We start from the raw sequence: 15,500 nt of genomic DNA on the forward strand, positions 1-15,500 counted from the left end.
GTGGAGGAACTCCAGTAGAGTAGGCTTTTAAAGAATACTGTCAGAAAATGTAGCTGGCCTTTTACTTAAACGAAAGATTAGGGAAGACAGATGTCCCGTAAGTGCTGGGAGAATTTGACGTTTTAAGTTTTGGGTTTTGGTTCACAAATGTAGGTCATTAAACTTCCACTCCTCTCAAAAATTTTCCGAATGGCCATTTTTCATGTGGGAGAATAACTAAAATAACTAAACTGGGATAATCCTCTCTATCAGAGTGAAGAATCCTTTAGGTAAAATTACTGTGATACAACAATCTAGTGATGGGCTTTTGAAAACTAGGAGAATCTTCAGATTCTGGGAATTTTTTCTGATATGTAATTAAAGGATCTGAAGCTGCCCCCATATCACTCCCAGTGCAAACTCTGAATCTGTTATGTGAAAGGAAAGGTTTCTTGTCTGCGCCCATTAAATTAATTCAGTTTATGTTCTGAGTTACATGGATTACTTGCTCCATTATTTGGGTCTGTGTTCTCCCCTTCTTTGCTCAAGATTGAAAAGTTGTGTCATAAGAATTCATCACCAAACGGTATTGGAAGCAGAAATGGAGCCATTGCGGAAGGTACCGTGTGAGGCGCTGCCAAGGCCATGGAAACACGTTGGAGTTTGCGGTTCCTGGGAATGCCTGGGGCGCGTTTGGCGCGGCGGGTCGGGTGCTCACGGCCGGCTGTGCAGCTGCGGCTCTGCGGGGCTGGTCCCCTCAGCAGAGGCTTGGCTCCAGAGATCGTGGCACTGGGAAAACGTGAGCCGGGAACAGATCCCGAAGGTTATCTTCTCACTTACAAGCATGGATCAGGTTTTGATAATAACTTCTGTGCTTTTTATCGTAGTTTCCTCAGGAAGTGAGATCTGTGTGATTCTGCCTCTCCATAACTTTAGCTACTAAGAATTGAACCTGATAATTTTAACGAAGTTTGAAAGCAGGATAAAGGTTTTATGATGAATTGCTCCAAACCGGGCCAAGAGACACTTCAGAGACAGAGAAGCAGGTATTTGCTTTATTCGGCACCAGGTGTGTGGGGGATCATTCCTCCTAACACACACACAGAGCACTCCATACAGTCCAGTATTATGGCTAAAATTCATGAATATTCATCACATTCCTTGGGGAGGAGTGGTCATACAAATTACTTTTGGAAGTCATTAATATCATTAGCATACGTGCCGTGCACGTGCTGTGTACCCTGGTGGTTGCGTTGAGGAAGGGTCCTCCTCCTCCTAAGTGAAGGCTAGTAGCCTTCATCACAGTGCACTCTTCACCTTTCTTTCTGGAGCATGCGCAGTCCTTTGTGGAATGATTTGGCAGCTTTTGTGCTGGTTTAAAACAAATTCTTGTTCTTATCTTGACAAGATTAAGGCAAATCCTGCTTCTTAGGTTTTGTGATTAACATTTCCTGTCTCTTAATAGTTAACTGTGCTTACATGAGTTAACTATTGATACCCCTTCCTCAGTGGCAATTCTATTCCTATTTATAGTCTAAAATTTGAAGGTGGGGCCAAAGAGAAAGACTGTTATTCACCATGTTGGGCAGCAGTCCTCCAGGACTGGACCACCTCCCTTACAAACACAGGCTGAGAAAGTTGGGACTGTTCAGGTTAAAGAAGAGGAAATTGTGTGGAGAACTCATAGCAACCTTCCAGTATCTGGAGGGGGCTTACAGGGAAGCTGAAGACAGACTCTTCATCAGGAACTGCAGTGCTAAGACAAGGGGGAATGGGTTCAAACTGACAGAGGGGAGCTTTGGGTTTTGTATTAGGAAGAAGTTCTTTCCTGTGAGGGTGGTGAGACACTGGAACAAGCTAGCCTGGGACATTTTGGATGCCCCATCCCTGGAAGTGTTCAAGGTCAGGTTGCATAAGTCCTTGAGCAACCTGGTCTAGAGGGCAATGTACCTGCCCACGGCAGGGAAGGTTGGGGCTAGATGATCTGTAAGGTCCCTTCCAGCTCATTAACATTCTGTGGTTCTGTGATTCCATCTGGTCAGCATATGCATAGGGACCAGCTGGGTGGTGTGCACATGAAATTAACCACAGGATACCATGGGTGAAAGTGTCATAATGGTGGGAATTGGGGTGATATTATGAGGAGTTAAAGCAACAAAGGCAGTCGCCTTTGAAGGCAGTCGACACAGTTCTATCAGTGGAGCAGCCTTGGGCGCTCAGTGTGCTTTTAAATTATAATTTCTTTTCTTCTTCCCTGAGACATATGTTTCAGTATACTGCCCTGCAATTGTGAAGGTGCTGCTTTTGGCAAAGATGTCTTCTAAAAGACATCTGGGCGGAGGATCTTGTGAAGGGTGATGGAGATAGGTGAAACAAGTTTTTCCTGAAAGAAGAATGCAGGAAGTGTTAGAATCCTTCGATATACATGGAATAATTTTTGACATTTACAGGAAGATTTATATATTGCATGAGATTGTTCCCAAATAAAAATCTTCAATCTTTGATTTATCAGATGATTTTTTAAAAATTATTTTTAATGAGTACAACATATGTCTTACTACATGTATAAATGGTAGAACAGCTTTCAAAAATCAATTCTTAAATTAAACAATTCAGCTTTCACCAAGAAGGGTATTCCCAGACTATATTTTTCAGTTAATGCTATAATAAATTGCTGTCATTGTTAATGTTATTAAAATGAAGACAGTGGTAATACACACTAAAAATCTGTCATTCCTTTCATGAAGCTTTGGAATTAGAAAATTCTTTGTGCTTGAGACTTGGTGGTACATACCACCAGCTCCCAAGAACACTTTAGGGCCATTGCAGTTAGTCTGCTTTCTAAGTTAAAAGAATGTACAATATGTTAAATATTCTGTCCTTGGTGAGGGACAATAACTTTGCAAGTCCTACAAAAGTATTTAAAAATTAGTAAGACTTACTTATGTGTTTTACTATAGAAATAATACTGATTTTAGATGGCTAAGACAAATGGCATCTGATGATTCTGAGTTGCAAAATACTCTTTATTAGTATTATATTAATCATAAACTCATTAAACATAAATAATAAACTAATAAAGAGAAATCTAGATTATTTATATTAACAATTATAATCTACTCTTCTGAATTTGGGAAGTTTTGGTTACAGTTTCTTTAAAATTTGGTCAAGAATGCTTTTACTCTGTGTAATGGTAAAGGGCAGACTCCTGTCAGATGCTGTTCATGAGAGAATTCTTTTTTTAACTGTCTGCATGTGGTTGCAGGGTTGTGACATAGTACTTCTCCATTCATTTTTAACTTCCAATAAAAATTTTATTTCTAAGCAATGCTGTGAGCTATAGTTTCATAATTTTACTAGTGATGAGATGTACAGGTATTACTGGACACAGTCTAAAGACAGATGACTTGCTCAAGTGTAACCTGCACAGAATAATTTATGGTAATCCTGAAAAATAAAGCCCCCCAGGCTACTGCAGCACAAGGAACTTTGTAAATATTTGAGAAGAATAATAAAAAAAAATTTAAGTGGCGTAAATCTGATGTTACCAGATATTTGGTTTTAGTTTGTTTTTGAAGTAAATGAGTATATAAAAATGTACTATTCTTTAAAATCAGAGCAGAACTAATCAGACTTCCATGGAGGTGAAGTAGCAAGACCCTCATTTAACTAACTTTAATGATTTCTCTAGTGTCATGTGTGAGATGTGTCGTATGTGAGAATTGGACTTACAGGGTTCTGACTCCTGAAGCCAAATTTCAGTGCTGTCCTTCTTCCCTATTAGTAGATTCATTGGATATGTTTTTATTATAAATCTTGATTAACTATGTGTCAGTATTGAAGTATTCCAAACAGGACTGTAATAAGGTATCACAGTGCACAACTAAATTGACATATGTGAGTGTCCAAGGAGAAAAGGCCAAGAGACATACCACTAGCTAGTATTTCTTTTTCTTTGCTGTACATCAGAAGTTCTCATCTATCATCAACTGACCACATTCATAAGGAGCTTCCTTCCCATAAGAGAAAAACACAGCTTTAATTTCATGCCAAGGGCAAAACTGTGAGGTTTGCATGCACAGATATGATAGAGGCTCTATTGGCAAGTCAGAGGATCCACTGTTAACAGATTAAAAAGTAAAGGCTCATAAAACATGCAGGAATAATTGACTGAAAATTCCACAAATCATTGTCTCATTGATTTGAATGTCAGTTCCCTGTCTTGAGTCTAAATGCCCACATAGCTAATTGTTTCTGCAGTATGAGTTTGACTGAGTGAATCACTGAAAGTCTTTGCTCTAGATGTTTCTGAGGAAACTTATCTCTTCTTGTTTGTGAAGAATGAATAGCCTGATTTAATGCCTGTGAATAGCATGAAACCTTGTCAATGGGCTCCAGGGACAAGTATCTGTGGGAGTGTGTTAAGATAATGTACAACAAAAAGGTGTAAATGTTGATGTGAGTGTCATGAAGTCATTTTTATTCTTCTGAAAAATACATTTTGCTTTTTCTGTCAGGTGTACTTAGTACCATAAATACATCTTTATTCTATTGATTTTATTCTGTGGCTATTTCTGAGTGTGAGTATTTAGAGAGAGAGGAGGGAAAAGTGTGAGACTCTTTTCTTTTATGCCAGAGAAATGCATTCTTTCATTTGCGAGCTTGCTTTCACTGTGGACTCTGAATACTTTTCACAGATTTTTACTTACGTTTACTAAGCTGTCACTGTTCATATAAAGGTAAGTATGTGTAATGTAAACTGGAAAGAAAATACTTTTCTGTTGTTGTGTGGTCATTTTCTTTTTGGTGGAATATTAACTGTCATTGTAAAAATTGTCATGTCATGCTTGAGGAGCTTAAGTTGAATTATAGATTATCTTTGAGAAAATCCTTGAAAAACAGTGTTTCCTAATAGGCTAGAACTTAGGAGATTTGTGTGTTTTATCTCTTTTTGTCATTTGTTTTCTCAGTGACTTTGAACTAATTGTTTTCTGTTTGTGCCTCTCTTTCTTTATGCTTAAGCAGAAATGCTTTAACTCTGTAGAACTGAGGGATTTCAGTGAAAGGTATGTGATTCATTACTAAATAAATATTAGAGGTTCTTATGAAAATGGGGAGAAAGAATTTACTTAGTATAAGAGTTACAACTGGACTGTGTGAGTAGCTCTGGATATCAGTACCATAGTCAGTATTTTACCTTATGTTCAAACACTCGGTATAAAGAGTTTGGAACATATGTCTTCTTTTCCTGTTCCTGGGTAAGCCAGGGGTGAAGCTTAATTTAGCAGTTGCATGGCTATTAAAGAAGCATTGTTGGAAATATGAAGCCTCTTAGTGTTCATTCGTAGTTTAATTGAAGAAAGAAAGGCTAGTAGTCATTCTTCTCTACATCTAAATAGGTTGTGTCCCTGTTGCTTTCCCTCTTGACCCCCACATCTTCTTAGCTGGAGGAAGATTATGTTCTGGCAGGAACTTTTTTAGGCTTTCCCACTGCCTCCTTGTAATTTTAGTATGTACAAAAGTGAGTGCTATTCCTTGATACTCTAATACAAAGGAATACACATTTTCTACTATTTTACAGGTCATATGTGACTCCTCTGACAAGAGGATTAATGTTCTAACTTGCTGTTGCGTTTAATGTATGTGCTTCTGCTTGGACATGAGGGAATTACTGTATAGTATATTTGTTAATTGCAGAACTTAAAATGAAATTTCTAAAAAAGAAAGTGCCAAGGATTGGTGTATATGCAACATCCCTTCACTGATAGCTCAAAGTATGCAACTGACACAAAAGAAATGCTGTTTATTCTATGGTGAAACTTTGAATTAATCTCTACCTAAGCGGGTTTTTTTTCCCAGAGGATTTGAATTTTAAGGAAATAAATTTCTCTGTATTCTACTCAAGTAACATACAAGTTGATAGAAGAGGAGGCATCTGTGTTGAGGGAAACTTGGGTGGTTGGTTTGGTTTATGTTCAGATCAGAATGGAACAGAATAGACTGTTTTGTTGGGACAAAAATCATCTAGTCCAACTGCTTGACTAATTCACAGCTGAACAAATGTTAACTTTGGTTAAGTGCATTGTCCAGAGGCCTCTTCTTAAGCTGCTTGACAAGCATGGAGCAAAATCCACATCTGTAGGAAGCCTGTTCCAGTGTTTGACCACTCTCCTGGTAAAGAAAGGTTTCCCAGTGTCCAGTCTGAACCTCACCTGATGAAGCTTTGAACCATTCACACATATCCTGTTACTGGCTTCCAGGAAATTCTGGGAAGAGATCAGCACTTCCCTCTGCATGTCCCCTCCTCAGGAAGCTGTAGAGAGCAATGAGGTCACCATTTCAGCTCAGCCTCCTTCTCTCCAAACTAGACAAACCCAGAACCCTCAGCTGCTCCTCACGGGATGTGCCTTCCAGCCCTTCCACCAGCTCTGCCGTCCTTCTCTGGACCATTCAAGGACCTTCCCATCCTTCTCAAACTCTGGGGCCCTGCACAGCACACAGGACTCAGGGTGAGGCCGCACCACGGCTGCATCCAGCAGGATGATCCCGATCCCAGCTGGTGCTGCCGTGTCTGATGCAGGCGGGATGGGGTTTGCCCTCCTGGCTGCCCGGGCACACACTGCTGACTCACACTGAGCTGCTGCCCACCAGCACCCCCAGATCATTTTTTTTCTGAAGTGTTGTTCTGTAGAGAAGAGGTTGAAGAAAGCCTTTTAGACATCTGAAATGACAGTATAAAATCTCTAATACTGGTTTTAAGCTATGGGAGACAGTGGTAACCACATGTAAAAGTTTAACTGAAAAAGTAGAATTGATATTTGGTACAAAAATTGCTCATTGTCTAGATAACTATAATTCATTCATTTCACTTTGGCTTACATGAAGCTTCGTGAGAGCATATTTGCTAGAATTGGGTACTGAAAACAGTATAGTCAGATAACCCAGATAACTGTTATGTGTCAAGCAACTGACAAGATAGGGAGTGATGCATTAGCTGGCAGATTTGATATAGGAGAATGGGTACAAACAATAGTGTCTCGGTTTGAGACAAGTTTAGGGGAAAATGCTTTGGAAGGAACGTCTCCTCCCCACAAGACAGGTTTTAGCACTCCCTCCCCCACCAATACGAAAGGAATTTCTTGGATGAAAGTGAAAAAATTATTTATTTAACAAGCAGAGTGCTGGCAAGGCACAGGAAACAAATGAGTAATGTCAGATAATAAACCTCCTCGATGTGGAGAAAGCCCGTGTGTTTAAAGTTCCCTTTGTAGCTGGCTCAGCCCCTCCTGCAGCCCAAGGCCAGGATGCAGCATCCCCAGGGCCTCCCTGCCAGTCCTTGGGGTCCGATGGTCTGGTTCTCGGATCACAGCTCAGCTGAACAGTTCCACAAGAAGAAGTTCCAGAGGATTTTGGTATGCCAGTAGGGGAATATTCCTTGCCTCAGCTAACAGGCTGGCTAAAAGCAGGGAGGTGCTCCCTCGGCTCTGCAGCGGTGAGAACGCGGGGGAGTGTGTGAGTCCTTGAACACAAACCACGCTGAAGAATTCGCTCAGCTTCTCTCCCTCCTCTCCTGGACCCAGCTTAAAGCTACAGGACCCATTTCTGAGCAATAAGCAGATTATAGGGAAATACATTATTATCACAAAATCACCCCAAGACAAATAGATTTAATCGAACAAGAATTTACCATTATTGCTAAAAAGTCTAATTTTTCTAATGTGGTTACTTGGTAAGCTCTTATGTGGATGAGCTTCTCACTGTCATGAAAACTTAATGTGAAGTTTGGGTTTCATTGAGACTAGCAAAAATTTTGCCATTGATGTAAACAGAACCAGCACTTAATTCCTTTCCCTGTAACCTGCGAAATAAGATCTAATTTTTGTCATGTTTAGACTACTGTTATCAGAGACCAATGCACAATTGATGTGTGATGTTACTGTAACTGTTAGTGAAGGTAAAGTGGTGTTGGCAATGACTGGACTTTTTGCAAAGTGGTGTAAAAATATTTTACTTTTATTTTTATGTTGCCAGGTACCAGAGACAGTTCTGTACAGTTCATCCAGAGTTGCCTTTGTTTGCATAATTGTTTTAGCTGCAGTGTCCCTTGTGTCATCTTTATTTCTGTTGTTGTCACAGAAGTCTGCTGAAAATGAGCTGGGCTGCAGGAAAAGGCTCTGTCCAGCAAACTAAATCCAGGGATATTTGAACATTAATTTTCATTAGAGCTATCCCCCCCAAAACTTTATTCCTCAAGCGCTAGGAGAGATTTCTATGTTATAGTGACCTGAGTGTTACCAAATAGTTTTGTAAGGCTTGCTATTTGGATTGCAAGAAAAAATACATAATCCTTACTGAGGAAATATATTGAAAGGAGATGTACTTCACCCCCTTTCTCCCCCCTACATAGAAGATTATGAAGGTGGGTACTTGTTTGAGCAGGGAGTTAAAGGGTGAGCTAGCAGCCCTCTGTTTTTTTCAAGTCTGGCTTTTGTTTTGGAAGGTCGTGTTGATCTGCTTAACATCAGTGTGCAGTGGTCAAATCTGGGATTTGCTTTATTGCCTTGAAACAAATTTCCATTTTGCGCATCCATCTGATTCCCTGTACTGGTATGGACAGCTTTATGTGGGTCTTGCTGGATTGTGTTCTGGCTACTGCTGACATTGAAATTCTTTTAAACTAGGCTGTTGTATGTTTTGGTACTTTGCCGAATTGCGTAGTGTCTTCTGCCAGAGATGTAAAGGTACTTTACTTTATTGCCTCTTTTTGCCTCTTAAATTTAACTTTAAAAGTACTAGTGGTGTTGGCGTGTTAGTAACTTTGTTGTGTTCCTTGCAGGAGTGGCTTCCAGTGGCTAGTGATCAGACTTTTTTACTCAATTTGTTCCTAAAAATCCATTAAGTGGGATGGTACTTACGTATTTTGTATTTGAAAGTACAGTTGATAACCTTCTTGCCCTGTTAAGATTCATTATGGAAAGGTAACAGATAACATCTGTTAAATTCAGTGATATCACTCCTGCTTTCACTGTTCCTATGGATAGAAGATAAGAGTTAGATGGATGTACTGAGATATTATTTCTGCTTTTCCCATTAAAGAAGGTTTTATTCTTAATTCTTAAACCTCTTGAAATGGGGTAAGTCAGAGGGAAGATCTGCTGCTGCAAGATAAACTATTGGAACCAGAAAGTTTTAAAATTAATTTTTGTGTGAGGCAAATAAATAATATTTTTGGGGTCATGAAGCCTAATAAATGGAAATCACACAGTAAGCTGAGTTGGAAAGGACCCACAAGGATCAGCAAGTCCAGCTCCTGGTCCTGCACAGGACACCCTAAGAGTCACACCATGTGCCTGTGAGCATTGTCCAAACACTTTTTGAACTCTTCTCAGACTGGTGCTGTGACCACTGCCCTGTTCCAGTGCCTGGCCACCCTCTGGAAGAAGAAAGCTTTATCATGATCATACAGTCCTTTTGTGGGGAGAGGGAGATGTAATGTTTCAGAGTACCCAAGAAAGATCTGGTATGAATCCCAGCAAAGCTTGCTTCCTCAGGGCATCAAGTCTTCTCTAGACCTGCAGAGCAACAGAATGCAACTGGAAACATCATTTTGCAGTTTGCAGTGATGCTCAGATAAAACCTGTGCAAGAGGTTTAATATATATGCTGCCCACAAAAGTAGTCCTGCTAGGGGCCACAGTCGCTTAAAGATGAAAACTGTGCTCTTTTTCCAGTGAGACCTGATAAAGTAATTCAGAAGGCAACTCTGTTAAATTGCCCATTATCAGAGTAAATACAGGAAACAAATATAGAGCAGCAAGATAGAAGAGTTAGTTACTTTCTCCAGAATTTTTAGTCTAAACGTTGAATGATAATGTCAGCCATCTGGTTGACATCTATTTAGTTTGCCAGATTTTACAGGTTGCTTAGCCAATATTGATTCCTTTCCTTTGGCAAAACTGTGTCCTTTGATTTATTTTCCAGGGGAAGATACAGTGGCATGCAGTTTGTTTTAATTTGGAAAGTGCATATAGACAGGCAGTTTTCTATAATAGTTGTATTTTCTTGCTGTCAGATATCTGTAGATGTAGGCACAAAGAGAAATAGGCAAACTTGTTTTTATCTGAGAAGCTACTAAATAAAAAATGAACATTAATCAACACTGGTTGTAAGCATACCAGTCTGAAATGAAGATGGAAGGTATTCTCTTGATTATTCCTGACTGCTGGACTGCTAGTGTGTGTAGATTAGACTTAATACCAACCTATAAACCAGCTAATTTCTCAACAAGGGATAATGTGAAAAATAAGATGACAGGAATAAATAATGTATGTTTTTAATTTTCACATACTCTTGGGCCTTTCTGAAGTTTCTTAAAAAAAAAATTGCTTTTTTCCTAATAAACTATTTTTAAAATTTATTTTTGGGGGGCTGGTAACAGATTTTCTTTAAAGTAGGAAACAAATTATGTTTGCTCTTACTGTCTGTGTTAAATGTTAAATTTTCTTGGTAAGCAAAAGGAGACTTGTCAAGGTGAAGATGAAAAATATACTTGAGAACAAGGTGAAAGAACCTAATAGATACTTTATGTAGAGAAATAATAAATAAGAAAACAGTAATGATGATCAGGATAATAGTTGCTTTTTTTCTTGGCATACCTTCAGAATATCCATTAGATAGTAAATTTGCGACATGATTATCATAATCTTTGAAACATCAAAAAAGTTAATACTCTTCTGTTCTATTACGGTATCAACCATGCTGTACCACCATTGCGTTAAGGGTGATTAAGGAGTCAAAATGATGGTATCTTTTGATTATATAATATACTGAAGTGCTTACCTAATATCTGGTCTCCTAATTGCTAGTATTAGTCTCCTAATATCTAAATATGCACAAAAGGACTGTTCTACTGTTTTTGTAAGTATTAAAACCCCTTAAAAATAGTCTGGAATTTGGAACATATATTTATGTGTTTTGTTAGCTTAATGGTGACCTGTTCTGCTTTTGGCTTTTGGACCCTGATGTCACTAAGAGTGTTTTTACCTGTTTCCGTATTTTGTGTTTTTCCTCATAAGCTAAGGTTGCTGGTGGGTAGGATTTAAGAGAGGAGGAGGTAGAGGAGGAGGAGTGGCAAGTAAAATGTTTGTTAGGAGCGTGGAGCTACTTGTCACTGATTAAAGGAAAAGTGAGAGCTCCATACCTTGAATGCAAGTTTTAGTCATATTTATTTGGAATGCTGTGACATAAGGCAATATTGTACCTTAATGGTATCTCAAAGATCCTTCTACTTGAAAAGCTTTATTTTAATTTAGCAGCTGCATTTACAAGATTAAAGAAAAATTAAGTCATATAAGTTCAATAGTAATTTTTGTCAACCTACTAAAGTCAGATTTGGGGACTTTGCCTCAAGAGTTAGTGACTGATCTGTGTGTCTGGTATATTTTCTTTTTAATCAGGTTATTTATACATTTGGTAACTTCGCTGTGTGTTTTCCAGTAATGTTGAGATGAAGACAGGAGTAAGCTATATTAAACTAATTGCTCTTTTCAGGACTAGATGCTATAGTTAAAGTAAACAATCAATAAAATAACTATTTCGTAGGAAACTTCCAATGAAAACAAACACATACAGCTTAAAAATCATGCTATTGGAAATAGGGTGCTCTTGGAAATAGTGTGGAATAAGTAGCGCTGTGATGCAGAAAACCCTAATGTGTATTAAATTAATCACATTCTTGATCAAGGATGGTTTGAAGCACGTAGTAAATGCTAAACAAGGGCCAGTGGCCTATATGAATAGTGCAGGAATTCCTAGAAATGCCACTTCGTTGTATTCTTCTGTTGATCTCAGGACAATTTTATAAAAAGTGTGAATTGATGGTATTCCAAAGCAGAAAGCAGCAATGCCTTTATAATTTTTGTGATTATAATTCTTGAAAACCTACATTCAGCTCTGAGCTGAGTTGAGTGAGTTGGAGCATGGTGCTAATAACGCCGAGGTCACGGGTTCCATTCCCACAGGGACCACTCCCTTAAAAGTTGGACTCGATGATTCTTATGGGTCCCTTCCAACTCAGAGGATTCTGTGATCATGTGATAGTTGCTGTAAGGGATTCTGCTACCATTGAAACGATGAGAGTAGTTTTTACCCAAAGCTTTACAGAAGCGTACAACCCTTCCTCCTTCCCCCGCCTCCCCCCACCAAAAAAGTGCAAAGATCTTTACATGTCTCTCTAAATGGTTTATTCCAAACATGCACTGCAGATTACCTCTTGTCTTTATCACAGGGGTCATTTGTTCCTTATTGTTGATCTATTAGGATTTTAAGCAGTTTCAGAAAATTAACTGCACAGAAAAACACATATATTTGTTGTTTAATCCACTTTGGAAATGGACATAGAATTGACTCCTCTATTTTTTGCCCATAAATGTATCTGTGAATTGAGCATTAAACTTCAGCTAAAATTTCGTAGCTATGCTTTAGAAACAGAGCAGTGTTTCATTTTCATCAGAAAATTACATGAAAAGATGAAGTCCAGGACTGATCCTTCTGAGGATAGGTTCTGAACTCTAGAATGTATAGTTGGGTTTTTTTCGGTCCAGGTTCTTTGCTTGTGCTTTCATGCAACAAGGTGAGGGTTTTGAATAGCGCTGAACATAGAGCTACTTTGTCTTCTGTGTGATTATTGCAAGTCTGTTGATGGGAGAATACTTTGCTCATGCAGATATTCAGGACAGATATTTTAAGGAATTAGCTATCAGAAACAGTAAAAAAATGCACACTTGCAGTTCTCAGCGTAGAGAAGAGATGCACTTCTAAGATGTGCTGATGTTCTTATTTTTGACCTTTTTTTTTTTTTTAATAGTAGTAGTAGTTAAATAGAATGTGCAGCTCAGTCTTTGTTTATATGGCAGTGGCTCTGGACCAGTTAAGGAATTGACAAGGAGTCTCTCTGGACCAGCAATCCAGTTTATTTAGCTGTAATAAAGAAGGGAGATAGAACACCTTTCTTACTGGGGAGCTGGGATCTCAGACTTCTGGAAAAAGATATGTGATGGCTGTGCCATTCTGCGTATGGGAGTAGTAGAAACAGGTACTTGGTATATTCAATTAGCCTGCTTGATTTGCTTTACTTGGATCCTCAGTTAATGCTTAATAAACTCATGACTGGGCCCAAAATGCTGGAGTTTTTGTGGTTCCTCTTTTTTTGATTGTTTTGGTTTTCCTTTTTCTTCTCATTTCCTAAAAGTTTTAGGAGCCATTTTGTTAGGGGACTGATTTTTCAGTTATTTGGGAGGTTTAATCTTATCTGGGAACATCAAGTAGGCTGATTAATTTAATCAAATGTGGTAGTTCACTTCCTGGCTTTAACTTGTTCTGAAAGTCTTTCATATGTTCATCCTGTGGTGATAGAAGTATTTGATGGCTAATTGCCACTGGGACCTGTGTCGCTTCAGCCAGCTACTGTGATGAAGTGTCTCATAGCCTGTTTTGATACTCAGAGAAGATCAGTAAGATCTTGGCACTGCACAGATCCCTTAAGAGCTCTGTTGGCAGCAGCAGTTGCAGACAGAAATGGGAGTATAATAAAGAACAAGAGCAGTGGCTTTGATTACTTGTCTTTGAACAAGTTTGGGTCAAATACACATTGTACTCTAGGAATCCAGTAGCTTAATCTCAAGGGGGGTTTTTTAATTTTTTTTTTTCTGGACAGGATCCAAACTCAAATAATAGTTGTGATTCACTATAGGCTATTTATTTATTTATTTATTTATTTATTTATTTCTCATAGACATTAAACAAGCTTATTAACAAGCTTCAAATTTTTATCTGGCTCAGATTAGCATGCTATACAAATGCTGTGTTTGTAAGGGTTAACTGTAGAAAGCAAGCTTGGTTTGCAGGGCAGCTGTAGAGGTTCTGGTTTATTTTTTTGGTTTATAGCTTGCAAAGTTACATATTCACTGATTTCTGTGGCATCTCTGAGTGTCTAAATTTGTTTCCAAGTGGGCAACAATTCATTTCTGAAAACATCCTCCACATTCTGTTAATTGACCATTGTCTTTACAGTTTTGACAAAAAGAACAATGATTGAAAGGCTGCAAGAGCTCATTTGCTCATTTGGCCTAAGAAAGTTTTCTTTTTTTTGCCTAAGAAGTGTTTCTTTCAGAGAGATTTAAAGGTAGTTGTACTGCCTGCTGTACTATTTTCTGTCCTTCTGTCAAAGAAAAATATAATAGAAAAGCAGAAAAAAATGTGTGCTGTTTTTCAGTATCTTTTACTGGGACAGTTTGGTTGGATTTTAATGTTCTGGCTTGGTGATAGTGCTTCTCTCTTGAAGACCGGGGTTTTAGAGTGAAGTGTGCCATAGGGTGTAGGTCATTTATGGTACAGCTTTCATTCAGAACTGAGTTTTATGTAAAGCTACACATGGTTATATTATTTCCCTCTTATTTGTATGGTATACAAAGAGAAACAGAACTGAGATATTAAATTTATTAGTTTCTATTCGGAGAATACTGTTTTTGCACTTAAAGCTAATGATCAATTACAAATACAGAAATTACAATGAGCAAAGGCCTCCTAGTGCCTTTTGTTTTGATTGAGCCTGATTTTCATTTATCTTGGAACAAACATTTTTAGTTTTTCTTCATACATAGCATTCGAAACAAATGCGCGCTCAAATTATTCTAAAATTCTGAGTGAAATATTGGTGATGACAAATTTAGATAACAAGAGCCTGAAACACATCTGGGTGTTACATTCATTCTAAGATAATTTACTGATTACTGTGCCCCCTTTGCTACTTTGTCATAATGGAGTTATTAGTTTACCCTCTTAATATCACACATAAAATTGCCAGCCTTATGAGATGTAAACACAGACACTCCCTACACTTTCTTTCTTGTGTGTACACGAAAAAGGTAGCAGAAGTCCCTCTTTGTATATTCATTCTTGGTTTGAAGCCTGTGCTTAGTGGTGCCTGATGTGGACTAAAAATATTTTTTTCAGGATTGTGGAATGGATCAGGACACTACAGTGCCCAAACTGAACTTTGGGTATTGGTTGGATAAAGCTATTGAATGGGGTCAAGCCACTACGTTGGAATCCCAGAAAGATGTGTGCCTTCACTTGCCTCAGCTCCAGGAATTTCTACATCAGCTTTATGAAACAATAAAACATTCGGTAAGTGACTTTAGAGGGAAGAGTGACCTATTTTGAAGAGGTCCTCTGAAACAATCTGCACCATGTTTTGGCAAAACCAGAAGCTAAAAGTAGCAAAGAGGTTTGTCTTGTTCACCTAATGTATTGCTGGATCAGAGGGGCAAATTGGGGAAACAGTCACAGGTAATGGAAACAGGAGAATGCTTCCTGCTTCCCTGATTGTCATAGGTTAGCAAGCATAGTCCCGGAAGGGATGTCCTTGCCAAGGGATGCTTACAGTTTCCTCTGGGACCTGACAGAACCTATCAGCTGGCCAGTTTGAATATGGACAATTCTCTAAGCCACTTAAAGTTGTGA

General features: G+C 38.6%; 1 protein-coding gene across 7 annotated transcripts in view; it reads left to right on the forward strand.

Annotated features, from left to right (window-relative positions):
- The first annotated feature begins 864 nt into the window (after positions 1-864).
- The window catches only part of FANCC (Fanconi anemia complementation group C), a 78,463-nt gene continuing 63,827 nt past the window's right edge, over positions 865-15,500 (forward strand). For 3 of the 7 annotated variants that reach the window (XM_017740437.1, XM_008638410.2, XM_017740439.1), the window contains exons 1-2: positions 8,466-8,720; positions 14,991-15,164. In XM_017740437.1, coding sequence (XP_017595926.1) covers positions 15,000-15,164 — 165 coding nt within the window. In that variant the 5' untranslated portion in view covers positions 8,466-8,720; positions 14,991-14,999. Of the gene's footprint in view, positions 1,026-8,412; positions 8,430-8,465; positions 8,721-14,990; positions 15,165-15,500 lie in introns of those variants that run through there. The other 4 variants (XM_017740433.1, XM_017740435.1, XM_017740436.1 and 1 more) reach the window with 4 other exon arrangements.

The sequence above is a fragment of the Corvus brachyrhynchos genome, unplaced genomic scaffold (genome assembly GCF_000691975.1).
Source record: "Corvus brachyrhynchos isolate BGI_N302 unplaced genomic scaffold, ASM69197v1 scaffold37, whole genome shotgun sequence".
Taxonomy (NCBI): Eukaryota; Metazoa; Chordata; class Aves; order Passeriformes; family Corvidae; genus Corvus; species Corvus brachyrhynchos.